The 26110-nt window shown below is 48.4% G+C and overlaps 1 protein-coding gene across 1 annotated transcript; it reads right to left on the bottom strand.

Annotated features, from left to right (window-relative positions):
* Positions 1-11053: 11053 nt before the first annotated feature.
* On the bottom strand, positions 11054-17964 carry PPIF (peptidylprolyl isomerase F). Its single transcript, XM_033131182.1, has 6 exons — positions 17676-17964; positions 16378-16408; positions 15746-15834; positions 13990-14086; positions 13351-13426; positions 11054-12079 (listed from the first exon to the last, which is right to left on the bottom strand). Exons 1-6 carry the CDS (start codon positions 17865-17867, stop codon positions 11944-11946), a joined length of 621 nt encoding a protein of 206 aa, XP_032987073.1. The 5' UTR covers positions 17868-17964; the 3' UTR covers positions 11054-11943.
* Between the last annotated feature and the right edge of the window lie 8146 nt (positions 17965-26110).

The raw sequence follows: 26110 nt of genomic DNA, 5'->3' as shown, positions 1-26110 counted from the left end.
TCCAAAATGAAATACACAGATATAAAAAGACAAAAAAAAAATAGAAGAACAAGGAATCAATGAGCTGTGGGACAACCACTCTCAATTTAGTATATATACCAGGAATCCTCAAAGGAGAAGAAAGAGAGTAAAATACAGAGAAAAATATTCAAAGAAATAATTGATGAAAATTTTCCCAAATTGGTCAAAACTATAAACCTAGAATCTTAACCCAAACACAAGAAATAAAACCATACCATGTCACATCATAATCACATTCTTAAAATCAAAAATAAAGAGAAAATCTTAAAAGGAAATTGGGGAAAAGGATACGTTACATACAGGAAAACAAAGATTAAAATGGTAGCACATTGTTCATTAGGAAAAAAATATTCAAGTCAGAAGACAATGAAGCAACAGCATTAAATTATTGAAAGGAGAAACTGTCAACATAGAATTCTAACTCAGCAAAAATATGTTTCAAAAACAAAGGCAAAGTAAGAGTTTTCAGACATTCAAAGACAAAATAATTCATCACCAGCAGACGCATATTACAAGAAATATAAAGGAAGTGTTTTGGTCAGGAAAAAAAAAATGTTACCAGATAGAAATCTGCATCTACAGAAAAGAATGAGGACATTGGAAAATGGTTATGACGCGAGTCAACACAGAATAATTTTGAAATTTATTATTTAAATTTATTTAAAAGATAAGCGACTGTTTAAAAAATCACAACATATTGTTTTTTTAACATGTCAACAGTATGAAAACAGTAACATAAAGGCCATGAAAGGGAGAAATGCAAGTATATTGTGGTAAGGGCCTTATACTATTTGCAAAGTGCTACAATGTCACTGGAAGGCAAACTGTTAAGTTTAAGATGTATACTATAATTTTTTAAAATTTAAACATTCACCATATTGTTTGATCACACCTCGTACTATAAACCTAAAGCTACACAACAAAGAATTATAGCTAATAATCCAACAGAGAAAGTAAAATGGAATAATAACAAAAACTCAATCCAAAAAGGAGGCAAAAAAGGAGGAAAAAGGAAACAAGAACTAAGGGATGGATAGAAAACATGTATCAAGATGGTAAATACAAACACAGCCATATTAAAAATTACATTAAATGTAAGTGGTCTAAACATCCCAATGGAAAGGCAAAGATTATTAGAATAAAAACACCAAGACCCAATCATATGCTGTCTACAAGACACTAAATATAAAGACACAAATAACTTAAAGAGCAGAGTTCCACTTGCAGGAGGCAGTGTGTAGGGTTCCATGTACCCACTTCCTTGTGAATTAAGCAAAGTTGGTGAAAACTATTTTTAAAAACCAAACCATTTAAAGTGTTTGGAAATTGTCCTAAGGCCATAGAGCAAATGAAGAAACAGTTATTCAGGAAAACCCATTAAACTAACTCAATAAAAACAGCAAGAGTCTGTGGCATCTGACATATGGCTACTTCTCCCCCACTTCCAGCTCAGTTTGGTGGAAGCTTCTCTCCAGGAGGGGGGTGGCCAACAACACAAGGCTTTCTTGCCCTTCAGATCTCAGTCAAGTATTTCCATGCCCATAAAATGTCTCATTTCTTCCAACTTCAAGTTGAAGACGCTAAATTCTGCATGAGTATGGCTGAGATATTGGGGGCTCCTTCTTACACTCAGCCTTCACCCATAGGATAGAGGCTCTTCCCATTGCAGCAGGCCAAGAATACTGGGACCCCAATTGCCCCTGTTCCAGCTCACTCTTAGGGCACAGGTTCCACGCCAGGAGAAGCAAGCCAACAGTATCAGAGGCAACCACACTGCCAAGCTCCCAGAGTAGTGGCTCAGAGATTTTGCTCGGGAAGGGAAGCAATCCATAAAAGAAGAGAGCTCCAAAACTCTCCACAAAGGAACTGATTTTTTAAATCTTTTGAAACAGACTATGGGGGCATTTAAGCCTGTGGTCATCTTGAAAACAATAAATAAATAATCCTTCATCAAAATTTAAAACTTTTATGATTCAAAGGACACCATTAAGAAAGTGAAAGGATAACTCACACGAGGGAAAAAAATATTTGCAAATCATATATCTGATAAGGGAGTTGTATCTAGAATATATGAAGAGCTCTTACAACTCAACAATAAAAACAACCCAACTTAAAAATAGGGAAAACGGGCCGGCCCGGTGGCTCAGGTGGTTAGAGCTCCATGCTCCTAACTCCGAAGGCTGCCGGTTCGATTCCCACATGGGCCAGTGGGCTCTCAACCACAAGGTTGCCAGTTCTACTCTTTGAGTCCCGCAAGGCATGGTGGGCTCCGCCCCCTGCAACTAAGATTGAACACGGCACCTTGAGCTGAGCTGCCGCTGAGCTCCCGGATGGCTCAGTTGGTTGGAGTGCGTCCTCTCAACCTCAAGGTTGCTGGCTTGACCTCCAGCAAGGGATGGTGGGCTGCGCCCCCTGCAACTAGAAAAATGGCAACTGGACCTGGAGCTGGGCTGCGCCCTCCACAACTAAGACTGAAAGGACAACAACTTAAAGCTGAACGGTACCCTCCACAACTAAGATTGAAAGGACAACTTGATTTGGAAAATAAAAGTCCTGGAAGTACACACTGTTCGCCAATAAAGTCCTGTTCCCCTTACCCAATAAAATGTTTAAAAAAACAAACAAACAAAAACATTTTAAAAAAAAAATAGGGAAAGGATCTGAATAGACATTTCTTCAAAGAGATATACAAATGGCCAATGAGCACATGAAAAGATGCTCCACACCATTAGTCACTGGGGGAATGCAAATCAAAACTGCAATGAGATACCACTTCACACCTGCTGGGATGGCTAGAATTAGAAAGATAGATAATAACAAGGGGTGGTGAAGTTGTGGAGATATTGAAACCCTCATACGTTACTGGTGGGAATGTAAACATTTGTAGCTACTTTGGGAAACCAGTTTGGCAGTCCTCAAAACAGTAAACATAGAATTGCCATTTGACACACCAATTATTACACTACATGTAAAGCGGTATGATATTATTAGCAGGGAATTTGTTATAAGTTAAAGTACATATTGTAAACCCCATAGAAACCACTAAAAATATAAAACAAAGAATTAAATGTCATAAAACAATAGTAAAAACAAAATGGAATCATTTGGGAGAAAATAATCCGAAAGAAAGCAAGAAGGAACAAAGAGCAGATGGGATAAAGAGAAAATAAATAGCAAGATGGTCAATTTAAATCTAACTATATTGGTAATTAAGTTAATATAAATGGTCTAAACATTTAATTGAAGGGCAGAGATTTTTTTAGATTGGATAAGAAAGCAGAGCTCAATATACCACGTATCAGTCCATTGTCTCTTAGCTCTAAATCCTTCTTCCTTCATTGCTGTTTGCAAGACTATAATTGCCACCTGGAATTATATTAAGCTTTATCAGCAGAGGGCACTGGAGAGACACTTTATTCTTTAGAGTTTCCTTTTTCCCTTAATAGGTAAGCCCATGTTATGGTTAATAATGTTTTACATTAAACTTCCCCTGTTAGAGTTCTGTGTTGTGTTTGGATCCTATTTGGACCTACCCAATATAGAATTGATACTGAGAATGGCGCTAGGAAGATAACCTCACAGAGATCGGATGTAGAGATTTGTTTGGCTGCGCTCTTGGACTGGAAGACAGGGCTCAACTACCTGCCAATGGGAAATGGGGTGCTGGAAATGCATGGCATGCAGTGACATCACAGTTGATCATGCTATCACCTGTGATTAAGTGACGAGAGAAGCATGTGCCTTGGGAAGCCAGGTGGCTGCAGGCAGTAATGATGGCCAGAAGGATTGTGGCATGGAATGAATTATTCTGAGCATGCTTGATTGTTTACCAAAAGAAAATGACATACTCGTGTCCTTTAATTCTCAGCTCAAGTTATGGTCTGAGAGCCAGAAAGCTTCCATTGCAACCCTAAAAGATTTTCTCACGGGTAGGCACTGGGCGGGTAGTGCTTCAAAAGCAAACAATAATTTAAGTGTGTAGGTTGATGAATTACATCATCACTTAAATGCACAGTCTCACTAAGTTTTCCAGGTGAAAGGGCATTGTTGGGAAAGAGTGGGATCCTGAAATTTATAATGGCGACATCTCGTTGGATCCAAATGAAAGTCACAGCTTGAACACTCAAGTCACCCTGTTCCTCCCTTCCCAGTAGAAGTAGCTGACCCTTCTGTGTCTAAGAAGAATAGACTTCTTTGCTTGAAAACACTATAACTTCACCTGGGACAGATGCTTTCAAACGTGGTGCCCAAGACCCACCACAACCACTCCCCTACCGAGGTCAAATCTCAGCACTTTCCAGAGGCACAGGAGGACTCCCACGGAAACCACTTACACACACCCCAATTGTGAGACTTTGCTCATGCAGATTTTTAAACAGATTTATTGAAATAGAGTTCACATGTCATACAACTGACTCACCCGTTTAAAGTATAAAATTCAATGGCTTTTAGTATGTGCACAGATATCTGCAACCATCAGAACAGTCGATTTCAGAACATTTTCATTATCCCTTAAAGAAACCGCATACACTTTAGCTGGTACCCTCTTATTTTCTCCCTCCCCCAACACTTTCAACCCTAGGCAACCACTAGTCTACTTTCTGTCTCTATAGATTTTCCTGTTCTGGACATTTCACGTGAATGGAATCATATGCTATGTAGTCTTTCGTGACTTGCTTCTTTCACCTAGCATAAGGTTTTCAAGGTTCATCCAGGTTGTAGTGTGTGTCAGTGCTTTATTCCTTTTTATAGCCAAATAACATTCCACTGGATGGATATGCCACATTTTGTTGATTCATCTTCCCACTGATGACCAATTGGGTTGTTTCCACTTTGTGACTATTATCAATAATGCTCCACTGAACACTGGTGTACAAGCTTCTGTGTGGACGTGTTTTCATTTCTCTTCGGCACATACCGTGTTTCCCCGAAAATAAGACCTAGCTGGACCATCAGCTCTAATGCGTCTTTTGGAGCAAAAATTAATATAAGACCGGTCTTATTTTACTGTAATATAAGACTGGGTCTCATATACTATAATATAATATGATACCAGTATTATATTAATTTTTGCTCCAAAAGACGCATTAGAGCTGATGGTCCGGCTAGGTCTTATTTTCGGGGAAACACAGGACCTACAAGTGGTATTGCCGGGTCATGTGATAACTTAATGTTTAATCATCTGAGGAACTGTCAGACTGGTTTTCAAAGAACTTGGACCATTTTACATCCCACCAGCAGCAATGACTTTCTCCTACTGTATGGGTTTTCTCTTTTTTGATGGTGTTCTCTGAAGCACAAACATTTAAAATATTTACTTTGGTAAAGTCCTATTTGTCTGTTTTTTTCTTTGTTGACTGTACTTTGGTGTCGAATCTATAATCCTTTGGCAAATAAGTCACTGACATATCCCTCAGCCATGCTGAGTTTACTGTTGAGCTCAGCAAAGGAATTCTTCATTTTTGGTATCTTATCTTTTTCTTGTAGCATCTCCATTAGACTCTTATAATTTCTCAGCTAAAATTATTCCCCGTCTGTTCATGCATGCCGTCCACCTTTCCCACTAGATCCTTTAGCATACATTAGTCATAGTTATTTTAATGTCCCCGTCTGACAGTTATATCTGAGGCCGATTCTGTTGATTACTTACTAACAATGTTTTTTTTCCCTTTCTCTTTTGTGTCTTTTAATTTTTGCATGGAATGCTGAACACTATTTTATAATAGAAGAGACATGGTGTGATATGCACACTGGAAAATGGAAGAGCTGCTTCTTGTTTCAGCTCTTTATTGTGGGGAATTGAGTTTGTTTTGCCAGTTGAGCTGGGTTTGAGGTTTTGTTGTTGCTGTTGTTACCTGCAGAGCCCACAGGTGCAAATTCCTGCAATGGTGGGCAAATGCTGCCTAATGCTTGCGGTGGAGCTGGGATGCTGAAGGGTTTTTCTGTGTTTGAACTCCACTCTCAGCTCTCTCCACACCTTTCCTTCTCCCCCCGAGGTAGACTATGCTTGGCGTGGGGCTAGGAGGGCTCTCTGTGGTCCTGCGCCGGCCTCAGTCTAAGGCATGTTTTGGGTGTGCGTTTGCCCCTTTCCCCAGGAGTAGCCGATTTCCAGTTGGTAGCAGTATAGAACCTTGGGCCCTGGATGGTTGCTTGCCCGTCCTCAAGGGTTACAGGATTTTGTTTTTCTCCCTTTCCCCAGCCGTGAGCTTTTACTTTTTCTTGGGGGTGACGAGGGTATTGCCCTTCCCCCAGCAGATTAGGAGAGAAGAATCTGAGAAAGTGAGCATGGCTTCATGCCTTTCTCCGGGAGCTGAAGATCCCCGCAGGTCTCTTCCAAGGCAGGCTCTCTAGGGTCCTCTGCCCGACCCGTCCTTCTCCTGAGCGTCTAACTGAGGCTGGGTGAGACATCTCACAGGTGAGTATAAACCCGCTATGTGCGGGGGCCCCCCAGCTGGTTTAGATGGACACACTATCCCTCCTTGCCTTTAAGAATTCATTCAAGTTCACCTGATTTCACCTCACCCATGTGCTCTGTAGCCATATGCTCTGGTAGAGCTCCGTCCCATTGATGTCCCATCTCCAGGACTTTGTCCCTGTTTGGACCTCACCTCACCTGGTTGCCTTTCTGATGAATTCAGATGTTATGCTTTTATCCTTTATTCAGCTTTTTATTATTGTTGAGGTAGGAATGATGGCTTTTGCAGATTTCTATATCCTAAGCAAATGCAGAAACCTAAACTGACGATGAAATAGGGTTATGGGTACTTTTAATTTTCTATATTACATATTTATGTAACAGTTGAATTTTTATAAGTGCATTTTGGTTTTGTAACTAGAAAAACAACGAAGATATGCCAGACATTTACTCAAATATTCTTCTGGGTGTATCTATGAGGGTGTTTCTGGAGGACATCAACATCTGAATCAATAAATTGAGTAAAGCTGATTGACATCCCTGATTTAGGTGGGCTTCATCCAGTCACTTAAAGAGCTGACCGAACACAGGCTGAATAAAAGGGACTCCTCTTGCCTGTCTGAGTTGGGACATCAGCGTTTTTCTGCCTTCGAACTCAAACTGAAACATCAGCTCTTCATGGGTCTTGAGACTGTGTATTAGCCAGGGTTTTTCAGAAAGACAGAACCAATAGGGTGTGTTTGTGTGTGTGTGTGTATGTGTGTATATATGTATGTATACACACACACACACATACACACACACACATGAGGTTGGACAATTAAGTTTGAGAACTCATCCTAGAAAAAGTGCTACATCCCTCACTGCTGAATATCACTACGGTCACCTTCGAAGTCCTCCCCTTGGGAAGCTATGCACTGACACCAGTGCCTAGTCCACCCTTCAAAGCAATTTTGGAACTCTTTTTCTGGAATGGCCATCAGAGCTGTCGTCATATTACCCCTCATGTCCTGGGTGTCATCAAAATGTCTTCCTTTCAATATTTCCTTTATCTTCGGGTAAAGAAAGAAGTCACTGGGGGCCAGATCAGGTGAGTAGGGAGGGTGTTCCAATACAGTTATTTGTTTACTGGCTAAAACCTCCCTCACAGACAGTGCCGTGTGAGCTGGTGCATTGTCGTGATGCAAGAGCCATGAATTGTTGGTGAAAAGTTCAGGTCGTCTAACTTTTTCCCACAGCCTTTTCAACACCTCCAAATAGCAAACTCAGTTAACTGTCCAGTTGATACAAATTCTGAATGAATAATCCCTCTGATATCAAAAAAGGTTAGCAACATCCTTGCAATAAGTTCTCAAACTTAATTGTCACACCGTGTGTGTGAGTGTGTGTGTGTGTGTGTGTGTGTGTGTGTGTGTGTTATAAGGAACTGCTCATGCTGAGAAGTCCAAGCTCTGCAGTCAGCAAGCTGGAGACCCAGGAAAACCAATAGTGTAATTTCCAGTCCAAAAGCCAGCAGTCTCAAGACGCATGAAGAGCTGATGTTTCAGTTTGAGTCCAAAGGCAAAAAAAAGGCTGATGTCCCAACTCAGACAGGCAAGAGGAGTTCCCTTTTATTCAGCCTTTGTGTTTGGTCAGCTCTTTAAGTGACCGGATGAAGCCCACCTAAATCAGGGAGGGCAATCTGCTTTACTCAATTTACTGATTCAGATATTAATGTCCTCCAGAAACACCCTCATAGATACACCCAGAAGAATATTTCAGTAAATGTCTGGGCTCCCATGGCCCAGTCAAGTTGACATATAAAATTAACCATTACAATATGATATAATAAAAATAAAAATCATACCACCATCATAATTCTCGACAGCCTCTAAAGGCTGCGACTGTCCTGAGAGGCAGAATAGAACCAAGACTTTCTCTAACTACTCTGTTCCAGTGAACCTTGAACATGGATCTGACTAATGGCCCCCAGCAGCCACTCGCTGAGAAATGCTCTCCTGCGGACCCTCCTCCTGGATGGCAGAGAGAGAGCTGAGGCCACCACCATGGGAGCTCCTCCTTTGAAGTCACCTCCGTAGGCTGAGGCAGTGGGAAGCTGCCTTTCCCAGCACTATGGAAGAGCATAGCTGCCCACCAGCCCCCACAAATCTCGGGCTGCCCCCATACACCACCCGAGAGTTAGCAGACTCCTCAAGTGAGGCATCTTTTGTAAGTGGAGGGTCTCATGCAGATCCCCAGAGCATTGGCAAAAAAATGTGTCCAGAACTAGATAATGACTCAAGTGGTGAGCCAAGATTCCCTTTTCAATCTTGTCCACTCTGGCCTACACCCAGTTCTCACACTTTAGCAGAATTCTTATTTTAAAATTCAGATTCCTAGATCCCACCCTCAGAAGTCTGTATTCAGTCTGTCTCAGAGGGGGACCCAGGAATCTCCAGGCTTTACCAGCACCCCAAGATTCCTAGGAGAAGCATTGCTTAGGCCTTAGCAGACCGGGAAATATGTACAGACATTCCTTTCCACGGCGCAGCATTCTACAGAGCCCAGAAGGGTAGGACATTCTCCATGGTCTCACACATGCTACACTAAAGGCGTCACACACAAAAAGTAAATCTCGTAGGATTCTATCAGTCAAAAGTCCTAGAAGAGGCAGAATTAATCTATAGTGGTAGAATTCGGTAGCTGCCTAGGAAGGGGCAGGGAGGTAACTTTCTGGAGAGATGAAAATGTTCTCTAACTTGATTTGGTGGTGGTGACTCAGCGTATGAATTTGTCAAGTCATTGATCTGTACATTTACAATGTGTGGATTTTGTTGTATGTAAATTATACCACAATGAAGTCATTTTGCAAGGCTATCACATGTTGTTTTGAGAAAAGTATTTCAGATATTTAAACACATGGTGTTTACAGGGCGTCACGTGTGATTACATCTCTGTGTATGACTCACCCCTCATTCATGTATTAGGTACCATGTGCCAGCAACACGTCAACATCTTCCTTAGGCTCCTGTTTCCTGTCAGAAATAAGACCAGGCTCAGGCTCTTGTGCAGACCGCTGGGAAGAAAACTGCAGTAAATGGCCCCGTTTTCAGGGAACAGTTTTTAGGGAATTCCTGCCTACCGGCTCTGTCCCCAGACATCAGACTCCACTAGACGGAGGGACACCACACACACACACACGCACACACAGACACTCATTAAAAAGGAAGAGCCCTGCAAGCGAAACACAAGACCCACAGGCTGTGTGTGATCCTGAGACCCCTTAGAAATCACAGGGCCAGCAGGTCTTATCTCAAGGGGCTGTGCCTCAAACTTGTCAATAGCACCCCTGCCTCCCTAGAGGTCAAGAGCAAACTCCACAGGGACTGAAGTTGTGACCTCAGAACAGGTGAGATCCAAGGACAAAGGGGCCTGTGTATTCTGGAAGGCCTCTAACAGAAACCCTCTGGACTGGTAGGTCCAGCGTTCCAGCCCTCACTCTGCCCGCTGACTCACAGGCTCACCTTGGGCGATCATGGACCCTCTTGGGTCCTCAGTTTACCCATCTGTAAAACGTTGGACTGGGTGAACGATGACCAGTTATTAGCACTTGGCTCAAGATCCTGTTCTTCAAATGAAATTCCTTGCAGAGCCCCAATAACAAAAAATGGAGGTTATCTTACTGAAAACGGGGTTTAGGGGTCCATGCTTCTTATCTCCCCCTTATTCTACTCTGAGGACCCCTAAGGCTCTTGAAAATTGTTTAAAACCTTCTAGGCCGGTTGAGCTCCCTCCCAATCCATGCGGCTGAACTGACTTCATGGAAATTCTCCATGACTCCAAAGGACCCTACCAGCCATGACTTCAGCGTCTGCATTGATTTGTGACTTCACAAAACCTGACTCGGACCCCATACTCCAAATGACCCAGCTCCAGCCACTGACCTCAGAATGACAAGGACCTGTGACCACACATACTCTGACTCAGGGAACCCCAGTGTGAAATAATTCTATTCACATTGACTGGACGTGATGGTTCTGTTATCCAGACTGCGCCATATCCGTTTATAAGGAAGCTCTGAATCTTCCTCTTATCCCCTAATCTGCCTTCCCTGTGAATTCAGAAACACCTGGAAGTTAATTCCAAATTTAAATGGCACATCTAGGATAGTAAAATCCACGCCTAACCTTGGATGACCACAGAGCCTTCTCCTCTAAACTGACACACAGGGAATGCCGTCGGCACCCTTATCACTCCGGAGTGCTTACTAAGACCACGGTGCCAGGCACTCAGCTATGCTCTTCGCCTGCATCTGGCCCTCACCACCCTCACAACAGTGAGGTGGGCATCACTGTTACCCCACGGCGAAGCTGAGGCTCAGAGTTAGCCAAGAGGCAGAGCTGGGATTCAGAGGACAGCCAGTGCTCATGGGTAGACTGTGGGTGCTGAGATTGTTTGTCTGAACGCATTTCCTCACCTGTAAAACACAATGACAATAATAATACCCTCCTGGGTGACTGGGGTGATTAAATAAGACATTGCACGGAAATGCCCTCAGCCTAGCACCAGACACAGGGTAACTCGATAAAGGTTGGGTTACAGACACTGCTTCCTCAAACCACGACACCAGCCTTTATAGAAAATAGCATTTATTATCACATGTAAGGTGAACACAGTAACGTTGCTGAAGTATATTACATACCTAATCAGTAGATTTAAGTTATTAAACACAGAAAAATCAAAGCCCACCAGGAAATACACGTCTATTTTCTCCTGAGCCCACAGCACTTACAGGCCATTTCCGTTTTCCACATTGACTAGGGATTCACATTACTAGGCACAGCTCACAGTGGCTTTGTCCCCAGGCTCATCTACTTCTACCCACACAGACTCTCTGTAAAAAACGACAGCAGCAAACCCACGGGATTCAGTGGCTGGGATCAAAGGCCTTAGACATGAGACCCTTCACAAAAGCCCTGATTGTGCTCCAGAGGCCAAGCTCTGGAGTTGTGTGACCTGGGCCACCAACTCAGGTCACACCGCAGCATGGAGTCGCTAGTGTCACAGCTTCATCTCCAGGCAGTCTTGTTAATCTAATCATTCCAATTAGGAAGGCACCATTAAACAGATACGTAACAGCCCTTTTTGCAGCAACTGGCTTTCCCCCTTGACCTAACAGAGGTCAAGGAAAAGGCAGGACCTTGCCCTGGAAGCTAACCCAACCCCCGCCCGCCAACATCCAAGGCACAGGTGCACGTGGGCTGGACGATCAGAGCCGATGCCTGGGGAGGAACAGTAACAGGACGTCCACGACGGGGTCTAGAAACGGGGTCACGAGGAAGGGGAGGCGGTAAGGAAGCAGTCGATCCTGGGGGGCCCTGAGGTCTGATGTTCCCTCCCGAGAGGGCTTCCTCAAGCTCACGGTGATGGTGGCACAAGCACAGGTGCCGCTGGGAGCCCGAGGCGGCCACCTGGGTGAGGTCAGCACACGCGCAGCTGCCGCCGGCCTGGCACCTGGCCGCAGGGCCTTAGCTCAACTGCCCGCAGTCTGTGATAACAATCTTCTTGGAGGTCTTCCCATTCTTGGAGCCAAAAGATTCTATTTTCTTCACAACATCCATGCCCTCTTTGACGTGGCCAAACACAACATGTTTGCCATCCAACCTGCAAGGGCAGGGGAGCCAGGTGAGCAGAAAATGAGAGTAATGCAATGTCAGCCAACGTCATGATCACTTGTTCATGGAGCTACCTACCAAAAACAGCTATTCTGAAAGGAGCTCACACTGAAAAGCTGGATGCACTCCCCAAAGCTCCCGGAGTCAAGCCTTGCTGAGCTCCCCAAATTCACTGGAGGATGCCTCCCTTCCAGGGCACATTCTGCCTCCCCTACACTGTATGACCTTGCCTGGTAATGTCATCTATGAAAACTGAATTATTCTTGTTCTGCTCAAGGAGATAACAGGATATTGAACTATGAAGAAATGAAAGGTCTGTGCAAATGGAACTATTTTAACATTCATGAATTATAAGGTGAGAGCCAAGATAACAAGTGTGGTGAAACTATGTAAGTCTGGAGCAGTTCTCAACTTGAGTTCCAAGGACCTAAAAGGCAGCTTAGTCCAGTGCCAGCAAGGCCAAGACTGGTTATAGCCAAGGGCAGAACTGCAGGAACCATTAGGGGGAAAGAACCAAGCACGACCTGGCCAGCCCAGACGTCCATGTCCCTTCTGCCTTGGAGGCTAGAGACGGCTAGTAACCACCCATCACCTGGGTCTCCCTATAAAGTCCTTGGAAACGGGTTTTATTAAGTCTTAGCTCCTGGCCAGCTCTTGTCCCCTGAACCCCAGATGCCTCAGGGCTGGGACACGAGGGACTTTGGGCAGAGAAACTTATCCCTTACTGGAATACTTACCAGGGACTACATCCCTAAAATCCATGGGCATGTGGAAAAGAGGCTAGAAGGGGCTGGGGGTATCTGCAGGCCTGTGTTAATGCCTGATAAAAACTCTAGTGTGACATCCAAATGTCAACCACAGCGTTTCCCAAGGTGCATTCGACGGTGAAGATAAGCCTGGGAAACAACAGGTTAAACCAGGCTAACAGGCTTCTCCTACAGGCCATCTTACGTCTGATATGTTGGGCAGCATTTCCCAACATACTTTGTGTGTGTGTGCAGAACACGCTGAGAAAATTCCAACTGACAGCAGCAACAGGAAGCCTAATTAAGACAGAGTTGCAAGAACAGCCCATATTCTCCCTCAATCCTTTCAGGAACTTTCTCTCCCTCTCACACAGCCCTGATGAGGGCAACTGTCCCAGAGCAGATCGTCCAGCCTCAAACTATGTACTTTCCTCTGAAAGTACACGAACCCTCTCGCAGGGCAAGGCTGCCCCTCATTTTTAGAGGGCCTGGAGCCAGGAGCAGGGGAACTCACCAGTCTGTCTTTATGGTGCAAATGAAGAACTGGGAGCCGTTGGTGTTGGGACCTGCGTTTGCCATGGACAGGATACCTGCAAAGACAAGCAAGGGGTGAGCCACGTTGTCCCAGAAGGCATCTCACTCCAACGAGCAGATCAGATGGCTCTAACCGCATCAGGACATTCGAGTCTGAAAATCCTGGAGCTCAGAAGAGAACCAGGGATCAGAGGATGAGCAGCTCCCCAGGGCCCGTCCTCTAAAGCCACAGGGAGAAAAGGGACTTGTGGTGGCTCTCGCAGAGAGCCAGAGAGCCAGAGAGCCAGAGAACGGGACCCAAGCCTTGACTCTAGACTTTTCCACATTGTACCTTGGGTCTTCTAGGTGACATAATGCTGGGGTCGTGCTTACAGCTGCCCATCCCCGCCATGTCCCCAAAGGATAGTTTGTTTTTCAACTGAAAGCTCAGCATGACAAAGTTCTAGGGAAACCCCAGACCAGCCCGAGCACTGAAGGAAGGAAGGAAGGAAGGAAGGTGCATCATCATATATTGAGCAATCGATGATCAGATGGCAGCCTCCCAGGCCTGCCAGGTGTGGCAGAGGCTGGGTCAAAGCTCTGGGCACTCAGACCATGGAATGGTGGCCCCCTCACTCACCTGGCCCCACGTGTTTTAGGGTGAAGTTCTCATCAGGAAAGCGGCTTCCATAGATGGACTTCCCTCCTGTGCCATTGTGGTTGGTGAAGTCGCCAGCCTGCAGGCACAGAGCACCTTCTTAGTTGTTGCCACACCACAGCTGGCAGGAGGGTGGTGCTGCAGCACTGGGGGGCCCCCAACCCACCAGAGGCCCACCCTGGTAGAAGGCCTTCAAGCAGACATCAAAAACCTCCAAAATAAAGCTTAAGTATTTTCTGCCACAATAACTGTCCTGGTTTCCGAATCATTCATTTTTCTGTCACAGCAAGTTTTTAAATATCCTCAAAGGATCTAACAGCCAATCACATGATTCTTAGTGACCCAGAGTTTTCTACCCACAATTCTGAGAGGATAAACAGGGAGGTGTCCGGGGCCCCCCTCCCACATCTGGTCTGTGGGGAGCAGCAGCAGCTGGCACAGGGCTCGTTCCCTATGCTGAGCCCCCTCCCTGTCCCAGTATCTCCCCTCACCAGGCCCAGTGGCTTCCCTCTGCTTTGCATTCCCAGGACAGAGTCCACCCAGGGCTGCCAGCCTTCCTCAGGGCTCGCCTGATGCTTCCATGGCCAGAAGAGCCCAGAGGCTGCCAGCCCCAGCCAAGGCCATGTTGCCATTTTTTTGAGATGGAATCCTCATCTGACCAGCCTGGCTGAAGCATCTGCAAATGCTAATAAAAGGTCCCCAAAAAGGGACGTTCAAAACCTTGGCCTGGGGCCCCCAGTGCTGCCACTTCATGCCTCAGAGAGCCCTCCAGCTTTGGACGTCCCTAGCTCGACTCAGGACACCCACTTCAGCTCCTACTACATCCACAGCCGCAGAAGAGCTGGGGGCCTCTGCAGCAGAAAGCCACAGGGCATGGCCAAGCTTGTCCCACACCAGTTTCCCTGCCTGCTCCTCCAGTCGATATGTCAGCAGGCCCAGCCCCAACCCACTGGCACTTACCATATGATGACAGCCACCAGGGCAGGGTGGAAGGGTTGGAGAGAGAATTCGGGCTGAAAGGACTTCAAAAAGGTCACGACATCCATGCCCCTGCTCTAGGTCTGCTGGCTCAGGACACGAGCCCCTGGCCTAGCAGAGTCTGACTTAACAGAGCACAACACCCAGTATAGCTCAGGTCCTGACCCCTGGGAAGGCGCTTGCTGTCAACACCAACCCCCAAACCTCTGACACAGCAATACGAATGCTTCCGACCAACACAGGACACGTGACTAAAGAACACATTCATTTCACCGTGGACATGCTCTTTTCCGGAGAGAGAAACTCCAAGTCCAGACCTGTATTTTCTTGTCTGTGCCCTCTCTCTCTCCTTCCACTTCTTCCTCTTCTTTTCCCATGACAAGTGCTCAGTGTGACACACAGGGGCACGTGGTCAGAGACTGTCTGAATACGCCTTAAAATCTACCCCCGTGCACATCCATACCCAATGCCAGTGCTTGCTCCAACCCAACTTTCCCAACCCAGCTGGGTAGGGTTGTCCTGCCACTTGCCCTATTGCTTAACTTCTGGGGCCAGGAAGGGCTATGGCAGCTCAGACAAGATCCAGCCTCTCAGGGTGAGAGGACAGGCTCAGAGAGGAATTACAGTTGCCCTCCATTCAGTACTTTCCAAATTCCAGGCACGTGCTCACTCATTAATCCTCATAACACTCCTGAGAAGCGGCTCCCATTATTATCCCCACTTACAGAAGAGGGACCTGAGCACAGAAAGGGCCACAGACCTGGCACATGAAGGACGGAATCACTCTGTGAAACGTGGAGCCTTTGTAGCCAAAGCCCTTCTCCCCAGTACACAGGGCACGGAAGTTCTCTGAGGATGGAAGGAAGAGGCAGGTCAACAGGGCCAGGCCTCAACTCCAGGGGTCACACCTCGTTCCAACCAGCACCCCCCTCTAACCCCCCAGGTGAGCAGGGCATGGAATACCCTAGGCCTGCGCCCTGGGTCTGCTCTGGCTGTGTGACATGGGACCAGTCATCTCCTTCTCTGACCTCAGTGGCAGAGCACACACTCATGGCTGTTCCAGTACCAGGTCAGCAGGGCAGGGAGTCCGAGGGTTGTGACCCACCACACTGCCACACTGGGCACCAGGAGCGAGGAAGATATCCCAGGGAAATTCACATGTGCCTTCTACTGATATTGAGGCTACTACTACCAGACAGGTGGGCACGGCCAACACTGAGGCCCGGAGAGACAGAAGGCTGCCCCAATGTACACAGTGGCTGAGCCACACACAGTCCTCCTGTCTGGTCCCGGGTCTCCTTGCCCAGACTCCTCTCGCCAGCCCACCCACTTCATCTTGCCCCTCTCTCTTCCACCTCGACCAGATTCATGGGGCCCGAGGCCCTGTCTTACCTGCTGTCTTTGGGACGACATCTGCCTTCAGCTGTGGGGAGAGAAGAGGGACAAGAGAGCATGAAGGAACCTCTTCACCACCCAAGCTCCACAGGGGCCAAGGGGACTGAAAACCAACTAGGTGCCATTCCTTTCCTGTTACTCCCAACCCTAACCAGGGGGCAGCCTAAGCAGCTATCATTTCTGCCAGCTGCTTCCCGAACCTGGAAGGCTGGAAGAAGGCAGCCTCAGTTTCCTAATCTGTCGGAAGAGATCACAATGCCATCCTGGATACCTCCTCAGGCAGAACTGGCAGAGCTACTACAGCTGGGCCCAAAGCATCAGACTCAGGGCCTGGAGAGAGGGTCCAGGGAGGAACCAGTCCAAGTTCCTCAATGCGCAGATGGTAAATTGAGGCTCAGAGAGAGGCGGGAGGGGTGGGGGTAAGGGGAGGTTGGAGCCCCATCCAAGCTGGCCTCTTGCCTCCCAGCTTCAAAAGCTGCCCTGGCACCAAACCGTTAAAATAAACGGGAGGCTGCTCTCCATGTTCCAGAAAAGGAAACTGAGGCCTCTTTGTTGCAAATAGCACCGAGCTTTAAGACTACACCCAGCTTCCTCTGTTACCTTCCCCACTATTTACTTCTTGCTTTGTTTTTTAAAAAGTCCCAAAGATTCAGCGGTAGGAACTGAGTGTCGCCCTCGGAGGGTGGCTGGGTTTGGAGTTGGGATGAAGGGCTCCACACACACTGCCCAGATTCCCAGGAGGGCCATCAGAGATCCGACTCGTCGCTGAAGCCCGCTGCCTGCCCAGCGGGCCCTCACTGCCCAGAGCGGCAGGCCCAAAACCACTAGCTCATTCCCCAGAGCCCGGCGGCTGACCCCATGGGGCGGGGGGGGGGGGGGGTGCCCCGCTCGCCTTAGGCAAAGGCGGCCACGTGAGCACCCAGCCCGGCCCGGCCGGGGGGAACAGGACCCTCCGGACCCTCCACCTTAGAGTTCGGGTCCGGACACCGAAGCCGTGGTGTCTCGGAGCCCCTCCCCCTTCCCATGCCGGCCAGCCGGGCCATCATCGTCTACGATGTGACCTTGAGCTTTCTCCTCTTCACGTGCTCTCCCCTCCCTACTACTCCAAAGTTCCGAGGGGATACTGGAAGAGACCAATCCAATGTCCCTTCTTAGAGATGGGGAAACTGAGGCTCAGAGGCCGGAAGTGGGAGGCAAGGACACCCAGAGTGCAGGCATAGCGCCGGCCAGGGTTCAGGGCTTCCCAGGGGCGTCCCCCGTGCGCAGCCCAGCGCGCTCCAGTGCAGTGGTCTCACCTCCAGCACCACGCGGCCAAGCGGCTGCCCGTCGGCGCCCACGTCCAGGTACACTAGCGGGTTCCCAGCCGAAGAGGACGCGTCGCTGGCGCCGCCGCCGCTGCAGGCGCGGGCCGTGGGGAGGCGCAGCGGCAAGGAGCGCGGGACAGGGAGCAGGCCGAGCAGGCGGGAGCCGCAGCGCAGCGCCAACATCGCGGCGCGGGTCGAGTCCGGGCGGGAGACTGGCAGAGCGAACGGAAAAATCGGCAGCAGAGGTCACCGGCACCCAAAGGGTCGAGTGCTCCGCGGCCGCGCGCCGCCGCCTTTATTGGCCCGTCAGGCCTCAAGACCCCGCCCCCCGCCCCGCCCCTCCGGACATGTCCGCGGGCGACCCCTGCCGGCCGGGGCGGGCAACTCAGCGGGGCTGGTGGAGCGGCGGAGCGTGCAGTCCTTTGAACTTCACGAGGGCCAGACACCTGAGGGACAGACGTGACCTTGCTAAAGGAGGCCGGTTCCTCTTTGTGAGGGTCCCAATAGATTAAATTTAAAAAAGGGGGAAAAATGTTAAAACGTGGTTAACTCCAAAATATAAACATCGGTTATGGTTTTATTTGAATATTAGAAAAGTCTATGTTTGAGCCTTTTGTATAGGCCTCCCCTCCCCCCCATAGGCCCTGCAGACAGAGACCAAGAGAGACAGTGGCACTGAGAGTGAAAGAAAGGTGGCGATGAGAGGTGGAATTAGAGTGAGGGGTGGAGACAGGCAGAGACATCTCACCCACGGTGACCACAGGCTTATTCTAGCCTGGGCCTGTCTGCAGTTGCTTATAGAGATCAGATTCTCTTCCTACAAGACTGGAACCTGCCTGGGCCTCTCATGCTCCCACAGACCCCAGCCCTCCAGTAGGACTGAGTCTGATTCCCTCTCCTTAACCCCACAGACTGACAGTCTTGGTGCAACCAGGGTAGCCAGCTACTGGCTCCCCTCTACCCCCACTCACCCCGAAACAGACCTCCCACGGACTGTACCAAATCTGCTGGTAACACAGCACAGGGACCATTCCATAGGGCGTGCAAGGAAAAGTGAAAAAACAAGACTGGAAAAGAAGGGACAGAGTGGGAGGAACCACGGGGATGGGGATTGATTCCACAGGCTGAGGGGGGCTTCACAGAAGCCTGGGAGGCATGGGAGGCAAGGGAATAACAGGCAGGGGTCCTCCGAGAGCATCTGGGCCAACACCTACACCCTCCAGATGGGAAACTGAGGCCCAGAGAGAGGAAGGCACTGCCCAGGGATAGGAGAAGCCTGGATTCCCTACCATCAGCCTGTGCCACTCCTCCCGGTTTCCCCTCTGGAGAATAAGGGTACTTTTTTTCCAGGCCTGTTCCAAGGATAAAATGAACAAGAAACAGAGGAATTTATCAGCTGTTAAGTACTGAGCATCAGTGATGGACAGAGTCTGAATGGTCTTTGCTCAGGGTTTGGGGCTCAGACAGCAGTGGGTCTCAGCTGCAGGGGCTCAGAGGTCTGAAGGGCCAGAGAAGAAGATGGTGGCTGGACCGTGGAGTCAGGTGGACTTGAGCTGGGACCAGCTCTGGGCTTTCCTGCCCAGACTGAATCAGCTGGAAGGAAATGGGCAGCAATGTGCTGGCCCCAGCAAACTCATGAGATCAGAATAGAGTGACCTAGCCTCATGAGAACGCTGGTTTGGCCCTTTTCTGGAAGTTCACAGTCACCTTTTCTGTATTTCTGGTCTAGGAAGGCCTGATCTCTCAGTGAAGCCCCAGTTGCATCCCCAGGTCCAGCTCAGGATGGGGCCTCACTCTGTCCTGGGGAATGACTCTTCCTTTCTTATCATTGTGCCGTGAAGTAGAAGAGGCCTGAATGGGGAGCACCTTACTCCCTGCCCCATCTGGGCCCTCAGCACATCTCCCAGATTCCCCCGTGTCGGTACATACTGTAGATTTAAAAGAGGAAGAGAGGAGTCACCCCATGCGTCAGTTCTAGATCCTCAGCTCACATAGCCCTTAGCCACCCCAAGTGGATTGGTGGTACCCTATTGTCCCTCAAGCCTGTTCCTGGAGGCCCTCAGTTTATTCCCCACCTCGCTGAAGCGTGAACAGCCCTATCCTGGAAGAGCTTCCTTCATTCACTTAACCTCTTTAGTTCTCAAAGCCCTTCCCCAGCCCTTAGCTTGTCTGCTCTCTACCACAGGCTAGATGGTTTCATTTTACAGATGGGGAAACAAGGCCCTCAAGAGTTTGGGAAGTGTTGGAGCTGGGAGAGGTCTGTCTGACTCCAAGATCAGGGATTAATGCATATGTCAAGCCCTTCTCACTATCATCAAGGAGTTATTGGGACAGGGTGGGAAGGGTAAGAAAGGCAAGGCTTGAACAGACAACACAGCAAGATAGAAACTGAGGAGTTAGACAGTTTCTAACTGGAAGATGGGGACTGGGAAAATGTCTGCCTGGGGGATCAGCCTGGAGAGAACTGCATTTGAGTGGCAGAGACACAAAGATGTGGAGAAGAGATTCCAGAGGGGGAAGGAGCCAAAGCCAGCCCAGATCTAGGAGAAGTCAGGGCACCTTCAAGGAAAAGCTGAGATATTGACCATGAGCTGAAAGGCTTGGTAACGGCGAGGGGTGGCAATCATAGAGGTCCCTGAAGGCCAGACTGAGGTCTAACGTTGGATAGAACTGGGGGTCCTTCGATGGTGCAATGTCTTCATCCCCAGGACCCTGGACTAAGAACCAGCCTCCTTCACTCATGTTATTCCTTCTACCCTCTTTGGAAAATCAAGCATCATCACTACCTTGCTGCCCAAGCCAGGAAAACGTACCACCCCCTCCACTGGCTCAGCTTTAAAGTCATCTCCCTATACTGTCCTCAGTGGCACCAGGAAGAGTGACAATTCCTGGGCTGAGCTGTGAACTGAAACCAGCCCTTAAGGACTTCTGGCCCAGGTGAGATCAGGCAGTTATCAGTACTCACCTGGCTCTGAGGCTATTTATAGACTCTGTGTCATCCTCAGAAACAGCAGTTTCTCTACCACTCAGCCCAAGGGCTTCTTATCCACCGTGTTAATGGTTTCCATCACCTGGAGATCCCGTAACACCAGCCTTTAGACCTCACAGAGACAAAGAACAGTCAGGTGTGCTGCGCTCGGAGAGGACCTTCAGGGATTGCAACCTCAGATGTCTATGGGGGCCAGCAGGTGACAGACGTGAGTGAAGCATGCTAGATGAGGCTCTGAGGAGTGAGGGGAGGCGGCCCTGTGTCCAACACCCCAATGAAAGGGGCAGCTGCTGCGCACACCAGCCAATTATTGATGTGAGACTACGGGTCCAGTGCAGCCAAGTCTCTTAATTGTTCAATGACAGCCAAAAACTTTAGGTTGGTGCAAAAGTAATTGTGGTTTTAGACCGTGAATCTTAAATAATTATAACGTGGCTCAAACACATCTTCTTTAATCAAAATAGGAACCATTACAATCAACACATTTTTTTTTTTTAAAAGATTTTATTGGGTAAGGGGAACAGGACTTTATTGGGGAACAGTGTGTACTTCCAGGACTTTTTTCCAAGGCAAGTTGTCCTTTCAATCTTAGTTGTGGAGGGTGCCGTTCAGCTTCAAGTTGTTGTCCTTTCAGTCTTAGTTGTGGAGGGCGCAGCTCAGCTCCAGGTCCAGTTGCTGTTACTAGTTGCAGGCGGCGCAGCCCACCATCCCTTGCGGGACTCGAGGAATCGAACTGGCAACCTTGTGGTTGAGAGCCCACTGACCCATGTGGGAATCGAACCGGCAGCCTTCGGAGTTAGGAGCACGGAGCTCCAATCGCCTGAGCCACCGGGCCGGCCCCAATCAACACATTTTTGCCAACGAGAAATAAGTTTGTTTATTCCTAAAAATCCATGCTTCGGGACTTGACGAACTCTTGGAAAGCATTTTCTGAATCCTGCTGGTTGTGGAAGCGTTTTCCCTGCAAAAAGTTGTCGAGATGCTTGAAGAAGTGGTAGTCGGTTGGCAAGAGGTCAGTCAGGTGAATATGGCAGATGAGGTAAAACTTTGTAACCCAATTTGTTCAACTTTTGAAGTGTTGGTGTTGGTTGTGCAACCTATGGTCAGGCATTGTCGTGGAGAAGAATAGGGCCCTTTCTGTTGACCAATGCTCGACGCAAACGTTGCAGTTTTCAGTGTGTCTCATCGATTTGCTGAGCATACTTCTCAGATGTAATGATTTTGCTGGGATTCAGAAAGCTGTAGTAGATCAGACCGGCAGCAGACCACCAAACAGTGACCGTGACCAAAGCAAGTTTGGCTTTGGAAAAGTGCTTTGGAGCTTCTTCTCGGTCCAACTACTGAGCTGGTCGTCACCGGTTGTCGTATAAAACCCACTTTTCATTGCACGTCACAATCGGATCGAGAAATAGTCCGTTGTTGCGTGGAATAAGAGAAGACAACACTTCAAAATAACGATTTTTAAAAATTTTCGGTCAGCTCATGAGGCACACACTTATGGAGCTTTTTCACCTTTCCAATTTGCTTCAAATGATGAATGACTGCAGAATGGTTGACGTTGAGTTCTTCGGCAACTTCTCGTGTAGTTGTAAGAGCATCAACTTCGATGATTGCTCTGTTGGTCGTTGTCAACTTCCGATGGCCGGTCACTATGTTCCTCATCTTCAAGGCTCTCCTCGCCTTTGCAAAACTTCTTGAACCACCACTACCCTGTATGTTTGTTAGCAGTTCCTGGGCCAAATGCGTTGTTGATATTGCGAGTTGTCTCTGCTGCTTTATGACCCACACTGAACTCGAATGAAAAAATCACTCGAATTTGCTTTTTGTCTAACATCATTTCCATAGTCTAAAATAAACAGTAAGTAATAAGTCATTAGCAAAAAAACGTAAAGCGAGAAATGCGCATTAAAATGATGTATAACATAACCACATTTATTTAAGAATGTATTCCAATATCAAACAGCAAATTTCAACAATGCAAAAACCGCAATTCCCTTTTCACCAACCTAATATAAATTTCCCCACTTTTTAAATGTTGGGAACTAATTTTAAAATAAAATTAAACACTGAATGAACCAGAAACAACATATTCACTACCTATGTGGGGCTTCTAGGCCAGTAGTTTGCAAGCTTTGATCTCCACTGTACATGAGAGAACTGAAGCTCAGACAGGGACAGGGATTTGCCTGCAGTCACATAGCCAGAAAGTACTGGGACTGTCGTCAAACTCCCGTCTTCACTCTTGCCAGGGCCCTTTTTGCAAGATCCAATGAGCAGACATGTTTTCAGAGCACCCACTATATGCCAGGCCTCAGCTTCAGCCTGGCGATACAGAAGGACACAGACGGGGACAGGAAGGTACAGTGCAGCTGAACAAGCCTCTCCCAGGTGGCCCAGGTGAACCGCAGTGGTGAATGTCGTGGTTGTCCTGGGCTGTGAAGCTCCAGGTGTCCTGGAGAGCCTTCCAGGAAGGGATGGGCACGGGTTGGGGTTTTCATGGTTAATCATTGCCAGTGTCAGTCACTAGCACATGTGCCGTACGTAGAAGGAGGCCGTGGACTTCATCTCTCTGAGTTCCATTTGAGGGGACTGGAGGCGGGGTCCAGAAGAGCATCTAGCATGGGCATCTGACAGGGAACCCGGAAGAGAGGTTCTTGTGTAAGAGCTCAGAAATCAGCAGAGCTAGAGCCTGCTAACAGGCCACTGTGATTGCTGCATTCTCTGGGAGTGTCCCCTGTGGCATCACCAGCCTTTACAAAGTAAGTATGAATGCATCAGCTTCCCTCTCCGGGCTTCCAGGAACCACAGTGCAGAGCACGCTCTGATTAGAGCACAGTGGGAAGCAGGGAGGGGCAGGCAGGGGAAATTTCCTTCAAGTCCCAGGGTGTGGATAGGTACAGTGAGGAGAGACAGCCCCCAAGAGAAAGGTCTGGGGAAACTCCCAGCATCCAGCTGGGTTTTAACAGTCAGCCATGTGGGTCACTGGGTGGGGCAGACACCAGGGTAGGGCAAGGCAGGGCAGAGCAGGGCAGGGCAGGGCTCACTCCCCGAGCCACCTGGTTCTTGCACAGCCCACCTGGCCACCAAGTGGAGTGGAAGTTTGCCCTCTGAGTGTATGTGTTGCCCACTGTGATCTGAGCGGCTTTGGGTGCTGAGGAAGTCTTCCTGAGAAGCTGCGACCAAAGGAAGAGTTTGGAAGGACTGGGGAGGTAGTCCCTGGGGAAAGGGGCGACTGTGAACCAGCACTGTGTCCTGGAAGTGCAGGTTTTGGAGTCAGGCAGAACTCAGCTGGAGACCTGCTTTCCCGTTTCATTCGTTCACTCATTTGTTCATTCATTCCACAGCTGTTATCTGCGCCCCTGCAGTGTGCTGACACTTTACTAGACACTGGCAATACACTGGTCATTATAGTCTCATGGGAAAGACAGAGAACAACAATTGACAAAGAAAAGAAAAGAAGAAAGATGATTTCAGCCCTTGTATGTGCTCTGTACAGTGAAGCCAAGTGGTGTGCTGTAGAGTCACTGGGGTGAGAGTGGCACTTTATGAGTGACGTCCCTATGGCCTGACCAAGGAGGAAACACGTGGACCAAATCACATGCAGCTGTATGAGCTCAGAGAGGTAGCTTTGGGCCTCTTTGAGCCTCAGTTTCCTTATCTGTAAAGAGGGGTTAATGATGCCTATGTCACAGAAGTTTTCATATTAAGGAAAGTGACACGGTGAAGGGCCTTGAACATACTAGGGCCTCAGTGAATGAATGAATGAATGAATGCACACCACCTGACCCAGGCCCACTGAAGGGTCAGTCGTGGCGGGAAAGGTGATTTCAAGTGCATGACATTGTGCCCCATGGATATGAGCCCCAAGGCACGGCTGTGTGGGAGTTTTATGGGTGGTTTTTATTGCTCTTCACCCTTGACTTCCCTTAATAATATAATAATGCCGTCCTTACAACTACTGGTGTGTAATATTTGGAGGCTTCCTTAAGTATCATCACAGCCACCAATGTTTTTTGATCCACAAACAGCCTGTGAGGTCAGCTGGGTTGGGCTGTTATCTCATTTGACAGAGGAGGAGGCTGGGGCGGTGTAACCAGTGCGGTGGCTGGTAGCCCCAGGCTACACAGAACAACCTGCGTTTAAGCCGGGGATATTGGGTTTGGGCTCTTTACACTCGGTAAAAAGAGTTCTAATGGCACCTTTCCCTCCTCCTACCGCTTTGAGGCAGGTGGTCTCTAAGATGGCCCCTGTGATGCCCTGGTGTCACGGCCTGGCGTAGTCCCCTGGCCGTGAATGTGAGGTGGACCTAATCAGTCAGGTGCTCATCACCCTGGACCTAGTCCCTCCTAATGAACGGAATGCGGCAAAAATGGTGGGATGCCTCTTCAAGGTTAGGTTACAAAGGGACTGTGGTTCCTGCCTTGGGCTGGGTCTCTCTCTCTCTCCCCCGTCCCCACCCACCAGCTGCCATATTGTGACACTCAGGCAATCTATGGGGTCTCTGTGTTGAGGTACCAAGGCCTGCCAGCCACTCTGCGAGGGATTTGGACGTGAATCTTCTGCAGCCTGCCCACAGCAGCTGAGCGAGCTCAGAAAGGGGACCTGCAGGTCCAGAGGAGCTTTGGGGTGACTGCTGCCCCGGCTGATGCTTGACTGCAACTTCCTGAGAGACCTTGAGCCAGAGGTACCAGCTAAACCATGCCCGGACACCTAACCCAGAGAAACTCTGAGGTAATAAATGTCTATTGTTTTAAGCTCTTCAGTGTTGGGGTCATTTGCTCTGCAGCAATAGATAACTAATACACGGACATCCCACCCTCAGCCAGCGCCCTTTCAAGGCCAACGCCCATCCCATTGCTACACACGCAGCCTGTCACTGATCTGACATTTCAGCTGGCTTGTGTCACTAGCTGTCGTTGGCAAAGACCTCATGGGCATAGTCAGGAAGAACTGGCCCTGAGAGACAGGGCCGACCAGTCTTGGTGAATACACGGAATGGGCTTTTTTTGTCTTGTTCCTTTGAAGGTGAATGCATGGAGCCTGAGAGAGGAAAGGAGCTGGTAGGAAATGCTCACAGGGTCTGAGCTAGACTAGCTGGGGTCTCAGTGGCCTCTGGAAAGGGATGGTACCTCACTCTATGACTCCATGCCAGGCTCTGCACTAAGCACTTTGGAGACATTGCTCTGATCCTCAGGCGGACCCTGCCAAATGGAGATTGTTACCTCTTACAAATGAAGCAATGAAGGCCCAGCAAGGGTAAGCGATTTGCCCAGGGTCACTCTAGTGCGAAGTGGAGACTGAATTCTTCCCAATTCCCCTGGGCTGTGTGTCTTCCTTCAGGAGCTGTGGGCTCTGAGCAGAGCCTCTTAGCTGGATTAGGCCAGAGATCATTCCCTTCATGCAGCCTTTCCTCCAGCTAGCCTGACACCGTGCTTGG

The sequence above is a fragment of the Rhinolophus ferrumequinum genome, chromosome 16 (genome assembly GCF_004115265.2).
Source record: "Rhinolophus ferrumequinum isolate MPI-CBG mRhiFer1 chromosome 16, mRhiFer1_v1.p, whole genome shotgun sequence".
In the NCBI taxonomy this organism is placed as follows: domain Eukaryota; kingdom Metazoa; phylum Chordata; class Mammalia; order Chiroptera; family Rhinolophidae; genus Rhinolophus; species Rhinolophus ferrumequinum.
The sequence above is the reverse complement of the archived record's forward strand: the minus strand, read 5'-3'. Positions and strand labels throughout refer to the sequence as shown.